General features: G+C 41.5%; 1 protein-coding gene across 1 annotated transcript in view; it reads right to left on the bottom strand.

Annotated features, from left to right (window-relative positions):
• Positions 1-486: 486 nt before the first annotated feature.
• LOC128520038 (carcinoembryonic antigen-related cell adhesion molecule 5-like) overlaps positions 487-27609 on the bottom strand; it is a 56930-nt gene continuing 29807 nt past the window's right edge. Inside the window, exons 3-4 of the mRNA XM_053494046.1 lie at positions 4342-4539; positions 487-764 (exon numbers count right to left, since the gene is read on the bottom strand). Coding sequence (XP_053350021.1) covers positions 487-764; positions 4342-4539 — 476 coding nt within the window. The remainder of the gene's footprint in view (positions 765-4341; positions 4540-27609) is intronic.

Here is a 27609-nt window from a genome sequence, read left to right as displayed (position 1 = left end):
GCAAGAGTTCTAAAACTTTTGAACGGTAGTGTAAATAAATGTAATATTTTAAATATATGTATACCTGGTTACAAGAACCCAGGAAATTTATCCAGGATTTGATTTTTCTAATGCTGATGTAAAGTAAATGTAGCACACTTCTGCCAAATTTAGCAAGAATTTTAATAGAGTACCACGTAAAATCATACTGGACCAGTTTTAAAATCAGTCTAGTGAATGTCTGCTTGAAATAGTCAGCACCTAATTAAATAAAAAATGTCCAGCAGCCTTATACTGTACATCTCTGAAGATCTGACAGAATTGTTTTTCCAAATGATGTCTTAAAATCATTTAGCCCCAGCGTTCTCCACATTCCATCTATAGAACTAAAAGTGTGATTAAGCAGCCTTTTATTTAAATACAATAAATAATGTAATAGTAATGAAAAAGGTTTTAGCTTGATTTTGTGGATTATGCTATTTGCTGCACATGAATTCAATAACTAAATTATAACCCACCTAGTACAGTGATCCTGATGGGTTCAGATGTGGCGTATCTCAGGCTCTGTTTGTTATGGGCCATGCAGGTATAATTGCCGCTATGACTGCTCTGAATGTTGCTCAGTCTGAGCTCTTGGCCCATTTTACCAAGCTCTGTTCCATTCACAGCCCACTGAAACTCAGCAGCAGGACTGGAATCAGCTAAACAGATCAATATGAGGTTTGACCCAGAGCTGTAGGAAGGTCCCACTGGAGCTGCTACAACTCTGACATTTTCTGGACCATCTGTAATGGAATAGTCCATATTTAGTCAGCTTCAGAGCTATATTGTGTATATCAGTGTGTAGTAGGACCCACTCATAAAGCAGGTCACACTTTGGACTTAATATAATCCTTCGGATTAAGTAAAAGAAACATTATTACAATTCCACAGTCTGAAGTTATATCAGATCACTGTCTTGTCTCGATTAAAGTGTCTCATAGTAATAATGTACGCACAGCACCGCGCTACCGCCTTAAACGTACATTCACATCAAATACCACACAGAGCTTTATCGATAATCTTCCAGAGTTATCAACTTTAATTGGATCGCCATTTGATTCCACAGAACTCGATCAAGCGACTGAATATCTAGAGTCAACACTTCGTCATAGCTTAGATAATGTAGCTCCAGTTAAAAGAAAAATGATTAAAGATAAGAAACTTGCTCCTTGGTATAACGATCACACACGCACTATAAAACAAACCGCTCGGAAATTAGAACGCAAATGGCGTCAAACTAAATTGTTAGTTTTCCAAATAGCATGGAAGGAGAGCATCCTGAACTATAGAAGAGCTCTCAGTGCTGCTAGGTCAATGTATCTCTCCACTCTTATAGAAAATAACAAAAATGATCCTAGATTTTTATTTAATACCATAGCTAAATTAACTAAAAACAAGACCACTGCAGAAATCTCCACAACAACAACATACAGTAGTAAGAATTTCATGAACTTTTTCAATAACAAAATCATAAATATTAGGCAAAAAATTCAGGCTTTAAAACCAGACAATTTAAGTGATACAGATGATAAATTAATCACATCACATCAGAACCTAGAATACTTTACTCCCCTTAAAGCGAGTGAACTAATTTCACTCATCTCCTCTTCAAAATCGTCAACCTGTGAATTAGATCCTATACCGACACATTTTCTCAAGCAGATAGTTCCAGCAATAACAGAACCCCTGTTAAAAGTAATTAACTGTTCACTCAGCAGTGGGTATGTTTCTAAATCCCTTAAATTAGCAGTTATTAAACCACTAATCAAAAAACCTGACCTTGACCCCTGTCAGCTTTCCAATTACAGGCCGATATCAAACCTCCCGTTTATCTCTAAAATTCTGGAAAAGGTAGTATCACAACAGCTATGTTCATATCTACATAGGAATAGCATACATGAACTGTATCAGTCAGGATTTAGGCCTCATCACAGCACAGAGACAGCACTCGTTAAAGTAGTAAATGACCTCCTAGTGGCCTCTGATCAGGGTTGTGTCACTATACTTGTGTAACTCGACCTCAGTGCAGCTTTTGACACTATTGATCATGGTATTCTCCTTCACAGATTAGAAAATGTAGTAGGAATTAAGGGAACGGCCCTCTTATGGCTCAGATCCTATTTGACTGATTGTTATCAGTTTGTAGATTTAGATGGTGACCATTCCTCATGTTCTCAAGTTGAGTTTGGTGTTCCACAGGGTTCTGTTTTAGGCCCACTGCTTTTTTCCCTTTACATGCTTCCTCTAGGTAACATAATTCGTAAACATGGTATTAGTTTTCATTGTTATGCTGATGACACACAAGTATACAGTACGTTTCAGCAAAACCAGATGAGAAAAACCAGCTTACTAAAGTTGAGCAATGTGTGCAGGACATAAGAGATTGGATGTTAATTAATTTCCTTCTGCTTAATCCTGATAAAACAGAAGTTCTAGTTATAGGACCACAAGCAGCTAGAAGTAAGCTTTCTGATCACACTGTGATTTTAAATGGCCTTTCTGTTACATCAAGTGCAACAGTAAAAGACCTTGGTGTGATTATAGATTCAAGCCTTTCATTCGAAGCACATGTAGATAATACTACGAGGATAGCATTCTTTCACCTCAGAAATATTGCCAAGATAAGAAATATATTGTCACTAAACGATGCAGAAAAACTAGTTCATGCTTTTATCACATCTAGGTTGGATTATTGTAATGCCTTACTGTCTGGTTGTTCAACTAGGTGCTTAAACAAGCTTCAATTAGTCCAGAATGCAGCAGCGAGAGTCCTCACTCGAACCAGAAGATATGAGCACATCACCCCTATCTTATCTACATTGCATTGGCTTCCTGTGAAATTTCGCATCGATTTTAAAATACTACTCTTGACGTATAAAGCATTAAATGGTCTCGCGCCGCAGTATCTGAGTGAACTGCTAGTGTCTTACAATCCGCCACGCGTACTTCGATCAAAGGATGCAGGCTGCTTGTCAGTACCGCGTATTATTAAAACTACAGCAGGGGGCAGAGCTTTTTCTGACAAAGCCCCAAAGTTATGGAATAGTCTTCCAATAGTGTTCGGGCCTCAGACACAGTCTCAGTGTTTAAGTCCAGGCTAAAAACCTATTTATTTAGCCAAGCATTTTTATAAATAGATTAGCCTTAGGTAAAGGAGCAGATCTGGGGGACTCATGGACGTAGAGTATTAGGTAACCTGGTATGTTTGGATGCTGTCTTCCCCACTCTCATTGATCACTCAGGTTTGTTGACGGTGAGGTGATTGGTTGCCTTACATCTCTGGAAGCCCTTATGTTTGTGTTTCCTTCTGGCTCTCCCTTTTTAGTTATGCTGTCATAGTTAGTCCTGCCGGAGTCTCTGCTTGCACTCTGCACTAAATATACATTCACTTTTTACATTGTTCGACTGTGACCATACCTAACTGTTATTTCTCCATCTCTTTGCTCTCTCCTTTTCTGCTCTCTTTCTCTCTCTCCCTCTCTCCTTTTTCCTCTACCTATCTCTCTGTCGAGCTATACTGTACATGTCGCTCCTGAGCTGTCAGTGATCCAGACCCCCTCTGCCCGCTGGACCTCTCTAACTCATCCTGAAGTCCTGCTTCTGGTTGGAGATTTCATCACATGGATGCCCCTGTGTGGTCTGCCTGGAATGCGTGTGGTGACTGGGGTTGGTTCCACTTTTCCATGAAGGTGGTCCTGTCCTCCACTGATGCAGACAGCTGTTCTCTGAGGACCTGTGACTTCAGTCGCTCAATAGTTCAGGACTGGAATTTTTCACAGTCTACCTGAGCCTCCAGGAACAAACTGGACTTTAATCTTACACATCTCTTCCTATACTGAACTTTCAGTCTCGCATATTATTATGCACATCAATCCCTGCTATCTGTTTCACCCAGATGAGGATGGGTTTCCTGTTGAGTCTGGTTCCTCTCAAGGTTTCTTCCTATTACCATCTTAGGGAGTTTTTCCTTGCCACTGTCGCCGTCGTCCTAGGCTTGCTCATCAGGGACAATCATATAATTTTGATTCATACACATTCACATTTCATACAAACTTAATTCTTTTGATTGTTTAAAGCTGCTTTGTGATGATGTAAATCGTTAAAAGCACTATACAAATAAAATTGAATTAAATTGAATTGAATATATTGGTCTTGTGGAGACCAGGTACTGTATATCATGCAGGTTTGTTGGATAAACTTTATGACTGTCAACAAGCCACATGATGTGAGATAACTCACAGTATATGGTGAGGGTCAATGGAGGACTCTTTGCATTGCTGAAACTGTTAGATGCTTCACATTGGTATGGACCTGTATCACCTCTGATCACACTGGTAATGGTCAGATTGCTGTTGCTGTTTGTTAGCTGAACTCGCTCCCCTGCTGTTACTGCAGAGCTGCGATTCAGCCAAATGAATGAAAGAGACGAGCCAGACGCAGAGCAGACGAGACTCACAGTGCTGTTAAACTCAACCAGCTCTGTGTTACTTGATATTATGGTAACAGTGGATACTGGCACTGGAATTAAAAAATAAACCGGGGCTCAGGTGAACACTAGTATAAATAAGATTTGAATGTTAATTTATCAAAAAACATATGTGTAATCACTGTATAATCTCTTATTATCTCTCGTGATTTTAAACAATAATCACTAAATACAAACTTAAAATTAGGTGTGAGTGAAATTAGTAGTGTATTGTACTGTATATTCCTCACCAACTTAATTTTAGACCAAAAACCTGTTATTATAGTACTACAAATGCGGGTTACAGTTATCGGTCTTCAACCACCAGTCAAGGAGCTTTCAGAAAAGGACATTTTACTGCAGTATGGCAGCAGAAGTAAAATGAGCAATGACACAAGCATTCTAGCCCAGTGGTAACATAGCATATTATTTAAAGGCCGATCATAATATAAATAAATGTAACAAAAATGTTATTGTCTGTAAGTTTAAAATATCAATAGAATAAAACATAAATAATGTTTTACTGTTTCGCATCAACAGAAACACTCAGTACATGTTCAACGTTAACACTGCTTTATCAAAAAAACTTCCTCTCTAATGACACTCGAGCATGCATACACTAAAGGAATCACTGCTCTAAAGTAAAAATAAAACAAATTAACCTGCAATTTACCTTTGAAAAGAATAGAGACAGAGCAGTGTTTCCATTAGAGGGTGTGGGTGTGTGTGCGTGCATGCGTGCGTGTGCGTGTGTGAGACTGTGAAGGCGAGAAAAGCAAAAGAAGCATGCTGTCCAAAGATGCGCGTACACAGTAACGAAATCAGTGCAGTGATACTACATGATACTCGGTACTCGTAAATCTAAACTTGCTAGTTTTTTTTTTTTTTTTAAGTCAAAATGTATTTTAAAAAATTGCTTGTCTTGCGGAACACTCGCTAACTAGGTTACTTGCATATTGTATAAAACAAATATTAGTTAAAAAATGTTGTCTTGTGATTAGAGAAAGACTGTACAAGATTGAAGGAAAAACTTTACTACATTCATGTTTTGTTTATACTCACCCAACACCTGCAGTGATGTTTGACCAGTGATAATCCCTTTATCAGTGTCTACACTCAGAGTGTATGGTCCAGTATCACTCTCAGTCAGGCTTCTGAGCTTCAGAGCTAAAGTGATGGTGTTCAAAGTGACTCTGCCAATGTATCCTGATGATGTTATATTTCCACCAGGAAATACATTAATAATCAAGCTCCCATTAAATAACCATCTGAAAGTAACTGGTGTGGGATCAGGAATTCTGAGTGGGGTAATCTCCACATCCTGCCCAGTCTCTATTTTTATTCCCTCAGGTAATGTCACCTCTTGGCCAAAACATACTCCTGTGTGAAGAAATAAATATGCCAAGCACAAAAACAAAGCAAAAACTATGTAATAAATATGCTAAAACACACAGGCAAATCAATCAATCTTTAACAACAACAACAACAATAATAATAATAATAATAATAATAATATGTAATATAAATCAAAAACACTATTATGCTAAAGGAAGCCACACTGCTGTTACTAACATTTTTCTTATTAACAAAATATTCGGAGAAAGCGAATGTTTTATATATGTATATGTTCACCGCGATGAAAGTAGTTTGGTATTCGTACATTATACATTTGTAAGCGGCATTTTAGGAATCTTGCAGGGATCACCAAGTAGATTATGTAAACACTAGTTCACAGGGTCACATGACCAAAAAGGTTTTAAAGAGGTTCAAGAAAATATGTCCCTCAAATTTATTCCTATCAACTATGTACAGTATTACTATGTACATGCATGCTTTATACTGTAATAATAATATGAATTAAATATCAATGCTTTATTTGTACAGACATTTGTTAATGGTTCTTAAAATGTTGCTCCCAAATGTCTAATGTCTGAAAATGTTGTAACCGCGGTGAGAGAGCTCACCTGTGCATGTCAGCAGAATCAGAAAGCAGCTCACAGCGTGTAAATCCATCAGGAGAGATCTGGAGCTCCACCACTGCTTCTCAATAAACGTCTCTCCAGATACACCAGCACGGATTCAGCACCTGATCTACCCTGAAATGAACCGTGCCGACTAAACTGAAGTTTGAGGAAGTGAACTGAGTAAGCAGAAGAGACAGCAGGTCTGTTAACACTGTTACTATTAACACTATTAAAACACATGCAGGAGGAGACATTCCACAGAAAAAGTACTAGAGTAATTGTCCACCGCTTAGTCCCAGTTCGTCACATTCAGGTTCCGCCCTTTATAAGGAAGTCAGGTGATTAGTTCAGTCTTCACTGATTATTAAATTATCCCGATAATTAATCAGTAAAAAGAAATGTTTACTCTAATTGCATTCAATACAAGACAACAACAACAACAATAATAATAATAATTATTATTATTAATATTATTATAGATATGTTATTAATATATTGTGTAAGGAAGGTTATCTAATTTTAAGGGTACTGATTAAAATATGTGAGCGTTTGGTTGAAGTTACTGAAAAGACCTAAAAACTAAAGAACTAAAAAGACCATATAAACACACTAAAGACACATACACCAACATGACCATACACTAAATACATCATATTTTTTGATGTAGTTCAAAATATGTTTTGTGACAGCAATCCTAAATGGAATTTAGGATTCCATTTGGTGGTGAGAGATTGTTCACAATTTTGTGATTTTTGATAATTACTGAGGATTAGAAGCTGATTCTTATTTTCTTTAAGTAAAACTTAAATTAGCATTATTATACATGATTTTTTTTATTATTGAATCATTTGCATAATAATCATATCAATGTTTTTGTTAACAGAGTTTTTTTTTTTTTTTTTTTTCAAAGGGAGCTGCTTATAGCCTTAGTCAAGGAATCAAAATTTTAGCTTAAAAACGAATGGAACAATATGTGTAAGGCTTGTCTGGTAGAGGATACAGAATGGCTGTTCAAGTGAAAATGGGTCTTGAGATTTGGTCCTGAACATGTTGTAGGTAATAAATGATTAATAATGATTAGAAATCCATAGAGATGAGAACAAATAAGCACTATGCCACAATGCAAACGTAAGTGTAAGTCTATGGATGTTCACTATGCAAGTGTTCCACACTTTTATTGTTTGATTGTTTGTTTGTTTGTTTTTACAGTAGAAGGTGTTTATTGTATTATGACCACTGGTATCCAACCATAAATAATGGTAAAATTAATGAGAATTATTTTCACTAACAATATAGTTCCATTCTACAGTGAATAAAGAACACAACACCACAGTGCCACCATCAGTCTGATCAAGCTCAAATTGTGTCTCTGCATGAGGAACAGAAATGAGTACTACACAATGAACAAGTTTTATGTCTCTATTTACTAATATAGATACCAGTGTTATAAGCTATGTACAGTGGCTATATTAAATATTTTGTTGAGTCAGATTGTGTGTCTAAAATGGAAAATCACTGTCACATATCAATGCATGTGATGTTCTTAGACTTGCTTAGAAAAACACCAGAATCATGCTTTCATTTTGATTTGATTTCTACAGCTTATGAGCTGGAGTCATGTGATTTCTCCTCTTTACAGTTAGTGTTTCTGGTGGTACATAGTGCACATCAGTTGTTTCCATAGAAACATTTCCATGAAATGGGCTTCGCAACATGAAACAATTTTTAAGTGGAGGTTTCTTTTTGGAGAGAAACCTGAGCTTAAACAAAATTGTCATTGCCGCAAAGCAGCTTTACACAATCAAAAGAGTTATTTAAGTTTGTATGAAATGTGAATGTGTATGAACCAAAATGGTCAGTTTGTCCCTGGTGAGCAAGCCGAGGGCGACTGTGGCAAGGAAAAACTCCCTGAGATGGTAGTAGGAAGAAACCTTGAGAAGAACCAGACTCAACAGGGAACCCATCCTCATTTGGGTGAAACAGAGAGCAGGAAATAATCTGCATTTATACAGTGTGTTAGGTGGCAGACAGTTCAGCTATAATAGCTGATGTTAACTGATGTTAATATGGAGTCCAGGTAGTTATTGAAAACTTAGGTAGACTTGTATGAAGTTCCAGTCCTGAACTATCGAACGGTCAAGTCCTCAGAGAAACAGCTGCCAACACCAGTCGAGGCCAGAACCATCTTCTAGGTAGAGAGAATCATCCCCAGACACCAGACGCATCCCAAAGAGACACACGGGGCATCCATGTGACGAGATCTCCAACCAGAAGCGGGGCACCAGGATGGGTCAGACAGGTCCGGAGGGCAGAGGGAGTCTGGATTACTGGCAGCTCAGGAACGACATGTGTAGCTCGACAGAGAGAGAGGGAAGGAGAGAGAGGGGGAGAGAGGGAAGAGAAAGAGCAGAAGAGAGAGCAGAAGAGAAGAGATAACAATTAGGTATGGTCACAGTCACACAATGTATAATGTGAATGTATATTAACTGTAGAGTGCAAGCAGAGACTCCGGCAGGACTAACTATGACAGCATAACTAAAAGGGAGAGCCAGAAGGAAACACAGACATGAGGGCTCCCTGAGATGTAAAGCAACCAATCACCTCACCGTCAGCAAACCTGAGTGATCAATGAGAGTGAGGAAGACAGCATCTAAACATACCAGTTCACCATAATACTCTATGTTCATGAGTCCCCCAAATCTGCTCCTTTACCTAAGGCAAATCTATTTATAAAAATACTTGATTAAATAAATAGGTTTTTAGCCTAGACTTAAACACTGAGACTGTATCTGAGTCCCGAACACTATTTGGAAGACTATTCCATAATTTTGGGGCTTTGTAAGAAAAATCTCTGGTCCCAGCTGTAGTTTTCATAATACGCAGTACTGATAAGCAGCCTGCATCCTTTGATAGAAGTAGTTGTGGCGGATCATAAGACACTGGCAGTTCACTCAGATATTGCAGTGCAAGACCATTTAATGCCTTATATGTCAAAAGTAGTATTTTAAAATCAATGCGAAATTTCACAGGGAGCCAATGAAGTGAAGATAAGATAGGTGTGATGTGCTCGTATCTTCTGGTTCTAGTGAGGACTCTCGCTGCTGCATTCTAGCTGAAGCTTGTTTATGCACCTAGTTGAACAACCAGACAGTAGGGCATTACAATAGTCCAACCTAGAGGTGATAAAAGCATGAACTAGTTTTTCTGCATTGTTTAGCAACAATATATTTCTTATCTTGGCAATATTTCTGAGGTGAAAGAATGCTACCCTGGTAATATTATCTACATGAGCTTCAAATGAAAGGCTGGAATCTATAATCACACCGAGGTCTTTTACTGTTGCACTTGATGGAACAGAAAGGCCATCTAAAGTTACAGAGTGATCTAGAATCTTACTTTTAGCTGTATGCGGTCCTATGACTAGAAATTCTGTCTTATCTGGATTAAGCAGAAGGAAGTTAATTAGCATCCAATTTCTTATGTCCTGCACACATTGCTCAACTTTAGTAAGCTGGTTTATCTTATTAGGTTTTGCTGAGACATATAACTGTGTGTCAAGTTCAAGTTCAAGTAGGCTTTATTGTCATTACAACCATATACAGTTAGTACACAGTGAAACGAAACAACGTTCCTCCAGGACCAAGGTGCTACATGAAACATAAATTTACAACATAAATTAACAGAGACACTAAACTAGCTAACCAATAGGCCTAGTTAACTGGCTAGCAGAGACAGGACAGAGAGACCTAACATAAATTACAACATAAATTAACAAAAACTAACTAGCTAAGTATAACTATTTTAACAGACAACATAAAGTACATGTGCAAATGTGCAAACAAGAGCAACAACAAAGTGACAGTGCGCAACCACGACATAACAGAACATAAAATATGGTGTTGAGGTAGTGGGTAAACGTAAACATTCTTTAAAAACAGCAGCAAGAATTGAGGAATTAGTGCAAAAATTAGTCCAGTAATGATCATTGTGCAAAAGATAAACAGTGAAGCATTTATATTTAGGTTGGTGTGTACGATAATTTGGTGGTGTAGGTCAGTGTGTCTGCACTTGTGTTGATTAGTCAGTCCAGTCCCAATATTTTGAGGTAGTTGAGTTAAGCTGTGTGATAATGTTTGTGTTAGTGTGTCTGTGTGTGTGTGTGTGTCTGTGTGTGTTTATCAGTCCAGTCCCTTTTTGTTGAGGAGACGGATGGCTTGTGGAAAAAAGCTGTTGCACAGTCTGGATGTGTGTGCCCGAATGCTTCGGTACCTTTTTCCAGATGGCAGGAGTGTGAAGTGTGTGTGAGAGGGGTGTGTCCGATCAGCCACAATGCTGGTGGCTTTGCGGATGCAGCGTGTGGTGTAGATGTCTTCAATAGAGGGGAGAGAGACCCCGATGATCTTCTCCGCTGTCCTCACTATCCGCTGTAGGGTTTTGCAGTCCGATATGGCACAATTCCCAAACCAGACAGTGATGCAGCCGCTCAGAATGCTCTCGATAGTTCCTCTATAGAAGGTGGTCAGGATCGGTGGTGGAAGCTGGGCCTTTCTCAGTCTTCTCAGAAAGAAGAGACGCTGTTGGGCTTTCTTGTGTAGGGAGCTGGTGTTGAGGGACCAGCTGAGGTCCTTCTCTAGGTGGACACCCAGGAATTTGGTGCTTTCGACGATTCCCACAGAGGAGCCGTTGATGCTCAGCGGAGAATGGTCGCCTCGTGTCCTCCTAAAGTCAACAACCATCTCCTTTGTCTTGTCAACATTTAGAGACAGGTTGTTGTCTTTACACCAGTCCGTTAGCCTCTGCACTTCCTCTCTGTACGCTGACTCATCGTTCTTGCTAATGAGACCCACCATGGTTGTGTCATCAGCGAACTTAATGATGTGGTTCGAACTGTGTGTTGCTACACAGTCGTGAGTCAGCAGTGTGAACAGCAGGGGACTGAGCACACAGCCTTGTGGGGCCCCAGTGCTCAGTGTGGTGGTGCTGGAGGTGCAGTTCCCGATCCGTACTGACTGAGGCCTACCGGTCAGAAAGTCCAGGATCCCGTTGCAGAGGGAGGTGTTCAGGCCCAACAGGTTCAGCTTCCCAATCATTTGGTGGGGGATGATAGTGTTGAATGCTGAGCTGAAATCTATGTACAGCATTCGAACATATGTTTCCTTCTTGTCCAGGTGTGTGAGGGCAAGATGGAGTGTAGTGGAGATGGCGTCGTCCGTTGAGCGGTTAGGACGGTACGCAAATTGCAGTGGGTCCAGTGAGGAGGGCAGCAGGGTCTTTATGTGTCTCATGACGAGCCGCTCGAAGCACTTCATGATGGTGGGTGTGAGTGCAACGGGACGGTAGTCATTGAGACAGGACACAGTAGACTTCTTGGGCACGGGGACGATGGTGGTGGCCTTGAAGCACGTGGGAACGACGGCGCTGCTCAGAGAGATGTTGAAGATGTCGGTGAGAACATCTGCCAGCTGTTCAGCACATTCTCTGAGCACTCTGCCTGGGATGTTGTCTGGTCCAGCAGCTTTACATGGGTTGACTATGCGTAGAGTTTTCCTCACCTCAGCTGTAGTGAGACACAGCACCTGGTCGTTCGGAGGAGGGGTGGTCTTCCTCGCCGCCACGTCGTTCTGCCTGTCAAACCGAGCATAAAAGTTGTTCAGCACATCTGGGAGGGAGCCGTCACTGTCACAGGCAGGTGATGTCGTCCTGTAGTTTGTGATGGCTTGTAAGCCCTGCCACATGCGCCGTGTGTCGCCGCTGTCCCTGAAGTGATTGTAGATTTTCTGGGCATGTGCGCGCTTTGCCTCTCTGATGGCCCGAGAAAGTTTGGCCCTTGCTGTTCTGAGGGCCACATTGTCTCCCGCTTTGAAGGCAGAGTCTCTGGTCCTCAGAAGTGCACACACTTCCGCAGTAATCCACGGTTTCTGGTTGGGTCGTGAGATGATGCTCTTGGAGACAGTGACGTCATCGGTGCACTTGTTGATGTAGCTGGTCACTGATGACGTGTACTCCTCCAAGTCAGTGAAGTCGCCGTAAGTTGCAGCCTCCCTAAACACGTTCCAGTCAGTGCTCTCGAAACAGTCCTGAAGAGCAGAGATGGCTCCTGCTGGCCAGGTTCTCACCTGCTTCAGAACCGGTTTTGAGCGCCTGACGAGTGGTCTGTATGCTGGAATTAGCATAACAGAGATGTGGTCTGAGTAGCCGAGGTGGGGGCGGGGCTCTGCCCGATATGCGCCGGGGATGTTTGTGTAAACAAGATCCAGCGTGTTTTTCCCTCTCGTTGCAAAGTCCACATACTGAGGAATCATCTGATGAGGAATCTAGGAAGCACTGACTTGAGATTTGCATGGTTGAAATCTCCAGCAACAATAAACACTCCATCCGGGTGTGTATTTTGCAGTTCACTGATCTTTGTATACAGTTCCCATAGCGCTTCCTTAGCATTAGCGCTAGGTGGAATGTACACTCCGATAATGAAAACAGTGGTGAATTCCCGCGGTAAATAAAAAGGTCTGCATCTAACAATCACAAACTCCACTAGCAATGAGCAAGGTCTGGTTCACGCATATATATATACTATATATATAATAAAAATAATAATAATAAATTGTGTATGTGTGAGAAAAATGTGTCTAAATAATAATGAGATGAATGAATGAAATGTCTCTGATGAGCAAGCCAAGGGTGACGGCGACAGTGGCAAGGAAAAACTCCCTAAGATGGCAATAGGAAGAAACCTTAAGAGGAACCAGACTCAACAGGGAACCAGACCCAAGGCTAGGAGAGGCGGCACTCCAAGGCTAGGAGAGGCGGCACTCCAAGGCTAGGAGAGGCGGCACTCCAAGGCTAGGCGCACTGGGACACTAGGGAGGCAGGAAACACTGAACAGCTAGAGACACAAAGGGGCTATGGCTAGAAGCATGCTAGTTAGCTCAACATAGATTTTAGCTAAACACCCTCCTAGCCAAACACACATCTAGCTACTTACCTGACTCTAGCTAAACACATAAGAACACAGGAGGACAAAAACCACAGTACTTACATACACTTAGGACAGGACTGAGTCAGCTCTACTAACACAGACACACAGAACATACACAGAAACATTGCCAATATAAGAGCCCAAGTCAACAAAACATAAATCAAAATATTACCCAAACACAGAACAAAACAAACCAAAACAAAATGCCCACACAAATGACCATTGCATGTCATTGCATAACCATGGCAGTCAGCTACACATTCACCTAGCTAAACATGTCTTCAGCCCCAACATGCACTAAGCTATACTTACCTAATAGCTCAACACACACTAGGGAATTAGGGCACAGAAACACAGACGGAGGATACCCAGTGGCTAGGCGGGGCGGCACTCCCAGCACAAAGGACAGTGGTAAAACCAAAAATGCTCGACCCAGTTTCCCAGACTAAACAGCTATTTATAGATGGATTAATGGTTACCTCGGCTGAGGTGTACACTCGCATCACCTGACCGAGGTGCCTGCTGGGAAACTGAGTCAGCCAACAAAAACTACAAATAACAAAACTACAAAAAACAGCGACCTCTGCTGGTGGACCCTTAAACCACAACTAAATTTATTAAAAATAAATAAATAAATAAACATTTAAACATTTTGTACACAAATGTTATGAATGCAGTTTGTGGCCTTATTTCAGTGACTTCTGTTTTGTTGTTTTTAATAACCACTCTATAACTATAACTTTCTCCAAAATACAAACTTGTACATACATGTTGCTCATATATTACTGTAGCCTAGTTTGTGCTAAATATAGTGTAATCAGAGTTCACACTTTAGCCATTTACAGTGGAATCTTGGATTACGAGCATAATTTGTTCCGGAAGCGTGTTCATGTATCAAAACATTCATAAATCAAAGCGAATTTCCCTTTAAGAAATAATAAGTAGAAGAATAATAGTGCGCATATGCACTGTGTATGTGTGTGACTGTGTATGTGTGTGTTTGTGCGACACTCTCTCGTTCCCTTTCAAAGGCTACACTCGATGCTGCTTGAAAACGCTATGGGAACATCTTGTCATGTTGCCGTGGTGAAGCATGTGTGTACCAAACACGCCAAATTTTTGGCTTTTATAACCTCGGTCAGGTGACGTCATCTGATAGGACGCACCTGCAGGTTATAAATAGGAGTGAACCGGAAACATTCCTCAGATTCTTGTCTTCACCTAGTTGTGAGCGTGTGTGTCTAACCAGCAAAAATAAGTGTTTAACTCACCGATAATGGCAGAGTTTTAAACGAGATGTCCCTCCGTGTGTATAATCCATATCCGAGGGCGATCTCTACACTTTACTGCTTCGATTAAGTGCTACGCGTGCGCCTCGCATTCCGAGCCGCCACGCATTCCTGGGGCTTAAACACGTGCATCCGGCAGAGCAGTGAGAGACGGATTTAAAACCCCTTTCTCTGCGTTCTCATCAGATCGGGAAATCCCTCTGTCCGCTCGCAAGCGCGCGCTGCGCTTCTTGTAAATGGGCAAGGATAAACATCCTCTCTTGCTTCCGCGGAGATGGTAATAGCTTCTAAGCACTTAAAAATAAAATAAAAATAAATAAAAATAAAAACATAGACGACAGGTTCTGTCGGGTGGCCGGGGACAGAGCCTCAACGACGCTCCCTACCCTTTTCTTAGCAATCTCCATATAAGTTAACCCTTTCATGGAGTAAGCTGTATTCATCCCGTGATTTCCTGCCATCAACCTATTTATTTATTTAAATATAATTGAGGTAGAAACGCGGAGTTATATGATGACACCCAGATAGAAGAGACGCTTCCAGGCTATCTCTCTTCTGGGACATCATCCTTCCTGAAAAGCTATTACTTCCTTTCAAGTTGTGTAGACTTTTTATCTTCCCTGGAGGAAAAAGCTTTTCAGGCAGCAGGTCAGGTTGGCGCATTGCACACCATGGCGGTTTTGCACGCCTACCAGGCTGACCTGCTGAGAGACTTGAGTACTGGCGGGGCTCTGCAAGGTAAGGCATATTGGACTTACGCCGGGCCACAGATTTGTCTCTTCGTGCAACAAAGCAGACGGCTCGTGCTATCGGCCGTTTTATGGCTGCTATGGTCTCCGCGGAGAGGCACTTGTGGTTGAATCTCAGGGGCATTAAGGAGAAGGATCGTGTATTCCTCCTCGATGCCCCATCTCGCCTCCCGGCCTACTTGGCGATGTCGTTAACTCGGTCGCCACTAGGTTCATGAGGCGAAGTTATCTAACAAGCCTTCGGGAAATTCCTTCCCCGCTTTGCTTAAGAGTCGGGACTGTCAGCCACCCAGTCTCGACCGGGTCTGACTGTTGCGAGGCGTTAAACACACAAGGAGAGTGTTTTTGAGCTGGGCACCCCCTCGCAAGATTGGGGTGCATCACGCAATCCGCCTCAAAAGAGGTCAGACTGGCATATTGTCTTCACAAAGAAGCCCTGAGGTTCATGTGCCCAGGACCATGGGGGGTGGCCCCCCAATGGGGAGAGGCACGCAGAATTCCTTTTAAAGAATGAAGTGTTCTCCCTGGCACCCCCAGGAGGTTGGTGTTCTTGCTCCGCCACCACTGGTGTTTCGGGCAACTCCAGTCTCCAATAAAATGTTAGTTCTTCGGGTTTTCCTGCCGTGTTTTCAGGATACCGAACATCTTACATCCCCTCCGTTTAACCAAGCCGCTGAGCTTTGCCCCTTTCTGAGAAACTAGCAGCGTGGAAGCTACTGCCAAGTATATCTCCTTGGGTACTAAGCACTGTACAGAGAAACTACAGGATTCAGTTTTCACATCAACTCCGTGTTTCAATGGCGTGGTCTCCACTTCCATGAAACCGGAAAGTGCAAGAGGAACGGGGGCTGCGTCTAATTTTTTAGATTTTGCGGGCTTTACCGCTATCTAAAGATAAATCAATGGAAATATTGCCACAACACAGGAGGTTCCTGAGGTTCGCTTTCGGGGGCAAAGCTTACCAGTATGGGGTCGTTCCATTTGGTCTAGCTTTTTTACCCGCACATACACAAAATACATGGATGTAGTTCTGGCTCTTACGACTCCAGAGCATCCGTATTGAATTACATGACTGGCTGGCCCAGTCTCAGTAGCTAGCGCTTCGACATCAGCATGTCGTTCTAGCTAATCTTTGTTTCCTAGGATTGAGATCCAATGCCATGAAAGCATGCTCTTTTCTGTTTAGAGGACAACATTTTTGGGTGTCACATGGAATTTGAGCGTAAGCGGGCACAGCTGTCTCCCGCTCGTTTCGAATCCATTCTCAACATTGTCAAGGAAATCAAGCTACACCAGAAAGTGACCATCACTTTCAGAGATCTTTGCTCTCATGGCAGCTGTATCCACGGTGACACCTTTAGACCTTCTGCACATGAGAGCATTTCAGTTGTGGCTAAGAACCAGGGGATTTTACTCTAGGGCCAATCCACAATAAGGGCTACGCGCCAGGTGCTTCGTACCCTTCCTATGTGGTTCAGACCCCGGTTTCTGACTCTGGGTCCCACTCTAAGTTCGTCTTGTCGTCGCAAATGCTAACGACAGACGCTTCCCTCATGGGCTGGGGTGCGGTCTTAAATGACCATCCAGCCCAGGAGCTGGAGAGGCCATCTTTTTGCGCGGCACATCAATTGCCTCAAAATCATGGCTCCATTTCAGGCCCTAAAGCACTTCCTCCAGCAGTTGAGACTACCATGTCCTAGTGCGGGTGGACAACACTATGGCAGTCTCATATATTAATCGCCAGGGCGGACTGTGCTCGCGCCGCTAAATAGCTAGCGCACCAGATTCCTGTCCCCCAGGGCGATTTACATTCTGGGAAAATTTCATGTAGCGGAGGTGGACGTCTTTGCCTCGCAAGATCAGCAAATGTCCCCTTTACTACTCTCTGACTCTAAGTCAAGCTGGTCTTCCAGCCAGCGTAATTAAGACTATTTTAAGTACTAGGACTGCCTCCCCTCAAAGGGAATGTATTTGAAAGTTGGTGCATGACGAAGCAGGTAGACCCAGTCCACTGCCGAATTGTTTCAGTGCTGGAGTTTCGGCAGAAAAAATTTGTTCTCTGACTTGTGCCCCTTGTTGAACCACTAGAGTCAGCGCCTCAGGTTTCTGACCCTTAAAAGGGTTTTTCTAAATGGTGTTACCTCTCTAAGAGGATCGGACATCCCTATTGTTTTTGAAGCCTTCTGTCCTCCGCCTTTACAGCTTCGGAGCAGGAGAGACTTTACTTACTGTGTCCAGTACGTGCTCTTCAGATTTATGTCCACCGCATTAGCTAGTGGCGTAAGTCAGAGCAGCTTTTACATGTTTTGAAGCCGCAAGCGGCGTGAGAGATGCTATTGCCCTCTCCTATGAGGCGCGTGGGCTCACTTCGCCTCTAGGAATCAGGGCTCATTCAACCAGGGGAATCGCCTCATTAATTGCACTAGCAAGAGGTATTCCCTTGCAGCAAGTATGTGACGCAGAGGGTTGGTCCTCTCCGCACACATTTGCCAACATGCATCCTATTGTTTTGAAGCCTTCTGTCCTCCGCCTTTACAGCTTCGGAGCAGGAGAGACTTCACTTACTGTGTCCAGTACGTGCTCTTCAGATTTACGTCCACCGTATTAGCCAGTGGCGTAAGTCAGAGCAGCTTTTACATGTTTTGAAGCCGCAAGCTGCGTGAGAGATGCTATTACCCTCTCCTATGAGGCGCGTGGGTTCACTTCGCCTCTAGGAATCAGGGTTCATTCAACCAGGGGAATCGCCTTATCAATTGCACTAGCAAGAGGTATTCCTTTGCAGCAAGTCTGTGATGCAGAGGGTTGGTCCTCTCCGCACACATTTGCCAATATGCATCCTATTGTTTTGAAGCCTTCTGTCCTCCACCTTTACAGCTTCGGAGCAGGAAAGACTTCACTTACTGTGTCCAGTACGTGCTCTTCAGATTTACGTCCACCGCATCAGCTAGTGGCGTAAGTCAGAGCAGCTTTTACATGGTCTGGGGCCGCAACGGGGGGTGTCCCCCACTACACTGGGCTATTGCCCTCTCCTATGAGGCGCGTGGGCTCACTTCGCCTCTAGGAATCAGGGCTCATTCAACCAGGGGGATCGCCTCATCTATTGCACTAGCAAGAGGTATTCCTCTGCAGCAATATGTGACACGGAGGGTTGTCCTCTCCGCACACATTTATTACATTTATAGTTTGGATGTTCATGCTACTCCGGGCCCACGGGTCCTCGAGTCAGCTACCCAGACATAGTTCTGAGACCTTCTCGGCCTTGTGCGCACACACTACACAACCTTGGAGTCCAGACACTTGCAGTGCGGCGGCGTTGGTACTCTCGTTCCCATAGCGTTTTCACGCAGCATCGAGTGTAGCCTTTGAAAGGGAACGTCTCGGGTTACTTTGCTGTAACCCTGTTCCCTGAAAAGGCGGGAACGAGATGCTGCGTCCCAATGCCGCACTGTCTATGTGACCGGACGTCCGTTCAGACAAATCAATCTGAGGAATGTTTCCGGGTTACTCCTATTTATAACCTGCAGGTGCGTCCTATCAGATGACGTCACCTGACCGAGGTTATAAAAGGCAAAAATTTGGCGTGTTTGGTACACACATGCTTCACAACCGGCAACATGACAAGATGTTCCCATAGCGTTTTCACGCAGCATCTCGTTCTCGCCTTTTCAGGGAACAGGGTTACAGCAAAGTAACCCGAGACGTTCTTCTCGTCTTACACAGTAACCCTTCCTTCTCTATCATTTGAGAGGGGGGAGGAACTACTGTGCGGGACGACTTTCACACACAAACACACACAGACACACACACACACTAATGGAAACCCTGCATAATCAGAAAAATTAACAAGAGACATTTCTGTCACCTGACTGCACGCACACGAACAGACTTACTGCTGTAAAGTAAAAATAAAACAAATTAACCTGCCTTTTACCTTTCAAAAATAATTCTGACAGAGCAGTGTTTCCGTTAGTGTGTGTGTGTGTGTGTGTGCGTGTGTGAAGGCCGAGAGGAGAAGGGGTGTGTGTGAAGACAAGAGGAGGAGGGGTGTGTGTGAAGGGACACGGTGTCCAATGATGTGCGTGCACATACAGATCTGGCCATTAAGAACGCACGTTTTGAGAAAAGGGATCCTGTGACTTGCCGCGGCAGCGCGCGGCAAGCTGTGAAAATGTCCTTCATTACCTGTAGGAGGCAGTCGTGTTTCAATCTGAAGTATTATGTGTCTACTGAAGCCGATAATGTGTTATCTCTCTTAGGCGCCCATTGACAGCAAGCGACAGAGCTCATAAACGGGTCAAGCTCAAACTGTAAATACTGATATGTATTTGTTTTTCATTTTCTTCTCTCTATCAATGATGATACTTCTTTGACTGCGCTTTCTCCATCCAGTATTATTATTATTAGTAATGCTCTGAATTTATTATTATTGTTATTATACTTATTATTATTGTAACGAACCCACTTGTGTGTGCAAAAAGACGAAGTACAACAAAGAATACAAAAACGTATGATATGTTAGCCTAAAACAATATTGTTTTATTGTGTTAATGCGCTTTAATTTATACATTAAACAATAAACACTGCCTTTTGCTAACAAACACAAAAATATATGATACTCGCTGAATACAACGCGACAGCACGCAGAATCCCTGGGCTTTGACTGCGCTTTCTCCATTCATTTGTAATGGTACTACTAGTAGGTTTTCTGTAAACACATCGTTGGGTTGTTTATGCTGGGTCAAAATTTTGTGTTATTTCAGGTGCTTTATTCACACTTTTGGGTTGCTTTTGCTATGAATACTGAAAGTGCTGTATGATTAAACTCAATGGGTATTGTTGCCGCGAAAGTTTCGTGTTTGTATCTGCGTTTAAATTATATAGCTTTTTCGTTTATACAATAATAATATTAATAGAAGCTAGTTTTTACATCTTTATACTATTTGGCTTCGCCTTTTTCCCATGTTTTTTGCGCTTTTTGGAGAACGCGCGAGTTTCTTCTTCTACGAAACGGAATTTCAGCTCCAAACAACTAAACTCCGACACAGAGTTATCATGTCTATCATTCAGCTTGTTCAGTGTGTGGAGTGCAGGATGTTTAGACATTCTTCCTCCGTCGTTAGTGATAATTTTACTTGTGATAGGTGTGTGTTAGTGAGCACTCTGACGGAGAAGATATTAGGGCCAGAGGAGCGCATCCAGACTTTAGCGAGGGTTAGAGAGGGCGAAAGCAGCGTTATTCCCGTAGCGGATCGTCTGGGTGCCATAGGCGGAGGTAACCAGCCCCCAACTCCGGCATTAGAGCCCTCACAGCGAGGCGAGTGGGTGACAACTCGGCAGCATACTCGATCAGCCAAAGCTAATGCTAAGGCTAGCCCACCGGAGCACACCTCTTCTGCGCTTCACGTGTCCAACAGGTTGGATCTCCTCAGTGATGCACTCGCTGAGAAACCTGAAAGAGCTCTGGTTATAGGAGACTCTATACTGAGACATGTGAAATTAGCCAGGCCTTTAGGGGCGGCAGTGGTTACGTGTATCCCGGGAGCCAGAGCACCGGACATAGCAGGTAATCTTAGGGCTCTAGGACAGCATAGGTTATCTAAGATAGTGGTACATGCTGGAGCTAACGATATACGCCTTCGTTAATGTGGGGGTTGTTTTGGGGGGCGCAAAGTACAGTTCACCTCTCCCAAATGAAGTGGACAAGGAGGGACCGGGGCTAAATTATGTCAGTGAGACCTGACTTTCTTACAAATAACGCGCATTTCATTTAAAATATTATAAACACAAACCAATAATTTGCACTTTTTTCATTTATTTAATTGTGTGAAATGCCTAATAAAAATAGGTAATAAAAAACGATTAAGATGTGGAGGTGAATTGGCTTAGTCTCGACTTCTGGTCGTGAGTGACCGCGTTGGGGGAAATCTGTTGATTGTTGAATCCTCAATTACAAAGTAAACATAGCGATGGAGAGAAAAAGGCCAAAGCTGTCAGGTGCCCAATTTAGGAAAAAAAGAAAAGAAGATAAGGAGAAACGGGCAAAAGATAATGGTATGCAACAATGTTCTCTCTGTATGATTATGGTATTTATGTCATTATGTTAATTAGTGGTATAACGTTAACTCTTAGATTTGTTAGCCTTCTTGCTTATGATGCTTGCTATGCTTACCTCGCTAAAAAAAACACAATAAAAGCCTAATATACAAACCATCACAGAAATTCTAATGGCTTTTTCCAGTGAAACTATTACAAAATTCCTTATTGTAGTGTGTTTTGGGCACTTTTCCAATAATTTACCATTCCACCCACCAATAGAATCCATCATATACCAGCAGACATTGTTATACTTACCATTAAAACCAATACAATTCCCATTATAACCATTAAATCCATTATCCACACACAACCAATCACCTCAACGTCAACAAAACATCATCCCCTCTGCGCCTGCCTTTTAAGCCCACGGCAACAACATCAGCCAATATACCACCCAATTTGTTACAAAATATTTAATAGTAAAACTTTATTAAAAAATGATCTCTTGTGGCCCACCTACAGCAGCATCATGGGCCACACTTTGGAAACCACTGGTCTACAAGCATCTAAATGATTAAGTCAAGCAGATGGTGCTGAAAATTTACTTCAACAAATGCATAGAGCACCGGGTTCACACAATGCAGATTGGAGTTGTTACACATGCAGCAGTGCACAATCTGCATTGTGTGTAATTACTGCGACAACCGACACCATTTCATGCCTTGGGTGGAATATTTAATTTTAATAAAAGACATTTAAATGTAGTGGTTAATGTCACAGCATCCTTACAAGGTCGTCCCATTACAACCACTCTCTTGCTTGGCGCAAATATTAATAATTAATGTTTTCAACAGTATATACAATATAAAACACAGTTTGCAAATGACAATGATCTATAATAGAACATGTACCTGACATTTAAATGTAGTGGTCAATTTCACAGCATTCTTACAAGACGTCCTGCAATGACAGGTGCACAATGACTATTACAATATAATTCTTTAACAAGAACGAAGAAAATATATATACAGTATCATCAAAATATAAAAAGAGCACAAAGAAGAAGTGTGTCCGAGACAAGTTTTAAGCTAATAGAAGAAGAGTTATTTCTTGTTGTGTCCGCTGCACCTTGATACACTTACCGGTCCGGGGCCGATCGACCGGGAGAGTCAAACAAACACATACACGCAGCCATGATGTCTGAAGATCTCTGTTTATTCTCAGCAAAGAGAGCACATTTAAACGGTGCTACGTCCCGAACATCAAAAGAACCTGTCATTAACATGTCAGTCATAAAGGGGCCTGGAGACAGGAAATACATTTGCATTCTCCTGATTAAACAAAAGGGTTCTAACGGACAAGAGCCATTTGGATGGATATTTGTCTGGATACAGGATATAGAAGGTGTTATCACAGAAGGCATAAGCACGCACAGTGGAGGGGTCTATTCTAAGGGCATAGGAATCTCTTATAAGATTACAATGTCTTACAATATTATGAAACCTTACACCATCTTTGTGTGCATGGAGTTTGCATGTCCTCCACAAGCTTGGTGGGTTTCTTCCGGGTATTCTGGTTTCGTCTCACAGTTCAAAGACCTACAGGTTAGGCTAACTGGTGTTTCCAAATTTCCCGTAGTGTGTGTGTGTGTGTGTGTGTGTGTGTGTGTGTGTGTGTGTGTGTGTGTGCGCGCGCCCTGCGATGGAAGGGAAGGTCATGGTGCTTGATGGGTTTTGCAAATGCACTTAAGAATACTGTTCTTGCAAGAACTATTTAGGAAAGGCTAACCTCCAGATCTTAAAATAACAACTGACTGTTGTTGTTACAGAATTACCTAATTCCATATGTGTTTTTTATAGTTTTGAAATCCACAATATTGTTATAGAATAAGGAAAATAAATCACTGAACAAAAACAAAGAAATTTGCAAGTGATGCCAAAATTTTGAGTGGTAGTGTCACCTTGCACCTCCAGGTCCTCCAGGTTCAATTTCCACATCGAAATTAATCGAAATCGTCTGTGTACATGGAGCTTGTATGTTCTCCCTGTAGTTGGTGGGTTTCCTCCGTGTTGTCTGGTTTTCTCCCAAGTTCAAAGACATGCAGATTAGGCTAAATGGCATTTTCCAAATTGGCAGTAGTGTGTGAATGTGCATGTGACTGTTGACCGGAGGTCCTACCACAGTCGTACAAATGGGAATAAATACAATGGTCACCACTGGCCTCCACAGTCCCTAGTTGGACTACAGAGGTGCCTAGATGAATGGATGTGTAATATACAATACAATTCTTAATCCGTTATGTGTGGACCAGTAAGCATGCTAATAACCACCAGGTGGCTCTAATGTTTTTTTGATTATGCTCTCCTGTGACATTTTTGAAGATGTTGCCTGCTCCCAAGTTCAGAGTAATACAAGTGTATGTTCAATATCAGATGGTGTCCAGCGGATCCTTGGTCCCTCAGAAATAAACCTTCTCTGTGGAAAGTTTGCATGCAAGGCCTATAGCAGAGTGCAATCCATCACATCAGGTTTACGCAATTTGCATGTCTACTTCGGGTGAGTTTGGCCTGTCAGGCTCATAATTACATATACAACTGCAAAAGGAGGTCATGTTTATTATTAGGTGTCTGACCTTATTTGCCATTATTTTCTAAAGATAAGGTACGTTCATCTGATTATCAAATTTATCTGATATCTTAGTTTATATTACATACAGAGGATTCTGCCTTTTATAGCAGCAATAAGCCATTTTATATATTATAAACACATTAGAGTACTTGGATTACTTTTTTGATGTAACGAGTAATCCAATGTGTTAGGTCCGCCATTTAAGTACTCAGTTATTTAGTTATATTTTCAAAAATGAGATCCGTTATTCAGACAATTTATGTAATCCGTGAGCCGGACAGCAGTCATTCCCAATCCGTCATTGTGTTTGTTTGAAAGTTGTCCTACAAGCCTCGTCCTCGATAACCCGTCCCCCTCTATTATTCCTGCTGTTATACCCCTATCTCACCTATGCGGTTTGACTATGCGAGGAACGACGTGCGGAAATCATACACAATCAAGCAGAATCTGCAAAGAAAAATATTCGGATGATATTAAAGATCTCAAGATTTTTTTCTTCCTCTGGTTGCTCAAATTCACAGTCCCCCTTTTTTAAGCAGGGATTGGCAGAATTGGTCATTGTGGTCCACATTTAATGCTGTAGCATCATTCTATATGTTCCCCACATCAGAATAAATGATTTGAGATGCAGGATTAGATGTTGCTGTCTGAAAAAAATGAAGTGTCATCAGCTGCAGGTTGCAGTCCTACTAAACTTTAATAAAACTTTCCTTTAATACACTTTACAATTTTTTAATGGAATTTATAAGTTAAATCTTAGTTTATATTTTTTTGTAATAATGTATAATAATAAGATGGTAAGTGAGATTATATTAGGTAAGGGGTGTTAGTAGTTAACAGATTATAGGCCAAACTTTGCTGAGTGATGATGGTAGAATAATTATAAAGGTCTTGACTAAAACAACATGCATGAGGAATCACAAAGGGAGTTTTCATTTTCTGCAATGGAAAAGTACTCAAACTAGTTACTTTTATCAAAATAAAATGCTTTAGTGTACCTGATTACTTTTTAAAGATAGTAATTTTGTATTGTAATTAGTTACTTTAAAAATAAATGTGCCCCAACACTAAATATAGCACTATGGTCACTACAGTTAAAAAATCACTGTTTATAAATAAGCAGCTATATAATTTATGTTACCAACTCACTTTGAAACTATTTTGGATAATAGCCTACTAAAATTAGTAGTTATTTTAGTAAAATATAAAAAATCTGAGTCTCACTGTAAGTATAAAACTTCTCTGAGAGCTAATTCATTACTGTAATGCAACATGAAGGGATGGGGACTGCATATTGTAACATAGTGGACAGAAAATGCAGACCAGAAACATCAAGTCTTCTGTAGTTCTGTTTCATGAGTTTGTTAAATGTCTCAATTTTGAGGAGAGTAGAAGTTTCAGTGAAGCTTAAAAAATATTTTCAGTAAACAGAACACATTATAGTAGTAGTAGTAGTAGTAGCCCCCCCTTCTATCCAGATTCGTTAATTAAAAATTTTGAACATCTGAAGTGTTGATATTATTAGCCATGTGGTCTTTGATATTTAAGAGAAAACAGGTTTGTAATTTTTTTGTCTGGAGTGACAATGGTTATTATATTGTTATATAATAGAAAAATGCATCATTATTAATAAAATAGGGCAAGGGTGGCTCAGTGGTTAAGGTTTCGGGCCACTTTTGGACCCTTGAGAAAGGTCCTTCACCCCCAAGTGCTCAGACACAATCAGGAGTTTTGCAGGCAACCCAACCCTTTAAATAATTCCCACAGAAATGGCGGATGTATATATGTTGCCCGATGTGCCAGGCAGCCCGTACATGAAACCATTCATTAAAAACATATTCTGTTTGCAGTAAGAAGAAACAAATCTTTACTGCTATTAGATGTGCATTTAATCAATTTGGTCACTCCAAAATAAACTTTATAGGTAACAATTTTACAGTATTTTTCTACAAGTCATAAGTAACTATGCCGGAACTAACAGGAACAACTGAACAGTTTTTCTTTAACAGATTTAATTCTAATCAAAAATTGTCTTAATGCTACACGAGTACTTTCAATTCCTGTATATATTCCTGATAAATGATGGTGCAGGTTGTAAGGGTCCACCACCAGAGGTCGCTATTTTTTATTTGTAGTTTTTGTTGGCTGACTCAGTTTCCCAGCAGGCACCTCGGTCAGGTGATGCGAGTGTACACCTGAGCCGAGGTAGCCATTAATCCATCTGTAAATAGCTGTTTAGATTGGGAAACTGGGTCAAGCCTTTTTGGTTTTACCACTGTCCTTTGTGCTGGGAGTGCCGCCCCGCCTAGCCGCTGGGTATCCTCCGTCTGTGTTTCTGTGCCCTAATTCCCTAGTGTGTGTTGAGCTATTAGGCAAGTATAGCTTAGTGCATGTTGGGGCTGAAGACATGTTTAGCTAGGTGAATGTGTAGCTGACTGCCATGGTTAAGTCCAGCTTAACCATGTTTAGCTAAAAGCCATGCCTCGCTGATTGCCATGTCTTTAGCCCTAGTCCCGTCTCTCTACGTGTCTCCCCTAGTCTCTCTATGTGTCTCCCTAGTCTCTCTCTAGTGTCCAGTTTCAGCTCCACGCATAGTTTGTGTGTCCCGTTACGTGTTTGTCCTCCTTCTGCCCCACAGGGTGTGTTCTTCGTTCCTCTGCCTGTGTTGCATCACAGGATGTGTGTTTGTCCTTTTGCCTGTGCTACGCCACAGGACGTGTGGTGTTCATCCTTCTGCCTGTGTCTTGCCAGAGAGCCCCTGTTAGCACAAAGTTAAGTATTGTTTGAGTTTGGTTGTTTCTTTTGTTTGTTGAGTTTTTACGTATACTTTTGTGTTTACTGTTCATTAAAGACTCTTTTTTTTGGTTACACAACCCCTCTGCCTCTGTGCCTGCTCTCTCCACCCACGGCGTTTTACACCAGCCATTACACCCCGAACGTGACACAGGTGTAAGATTAGATGTTGCTGTCTGAAAAACATGAAGTGTCCTCAGATGCAGGTTGCAGTCCTACTAAACTTTAATAAACTTTACTTTAATACACTTTACAAAAAAAAAAATTCTAATGGAATTAATAAGTTAAATCTTTTAAATAGTTTATAAATCTTTTTTGTAATGTATAATAATAACAATAATAATTAATGTTTATAAATCTTTATAAGCCGTTAAACTACCTGCTGAGACTGGTAGTACTCACTTCTTTTCTAGCTAAAGACAACAATTAAGCATTGCATTTAATCCATACTTCTATCCAGTTTAGCAGTGGCATCAATTAAGCAGCATAAACAACCCAAGTATCGATAGTATAACAACCCAAGATAGTGTTGGAAATAGATTATTAAACAACTAAGTCTGTTCTATTGACATGACAGGTACAGTAAGAACAACAAATAATGCAATTATACACAATGAAATATTCACAAATTACACTGCAACTAGAAATGTGGCCACTATTTTGTTCTCTCTTTATTTGTTGTCTTATT

The sequence above is a fragment of the Clarias gariepinus genome, chromosome 4 (assembly GCF_024256425.1).
Source record: "Clarias gariepinus isolate MV-2021 ecotype Netherlands chromosome 4, CGAR_prim_01v2, whole genome shotgun sequence".
Taxonomy (NCBI): Eukaryota; Metazoa; Chordata; class Actinopteri; order Siluriformes; family Clariidae; genus Clarias; species Clarias gariepinus.
This window is presented reverse-complemented; position numbering and strand designations above follow the sequence as displayed.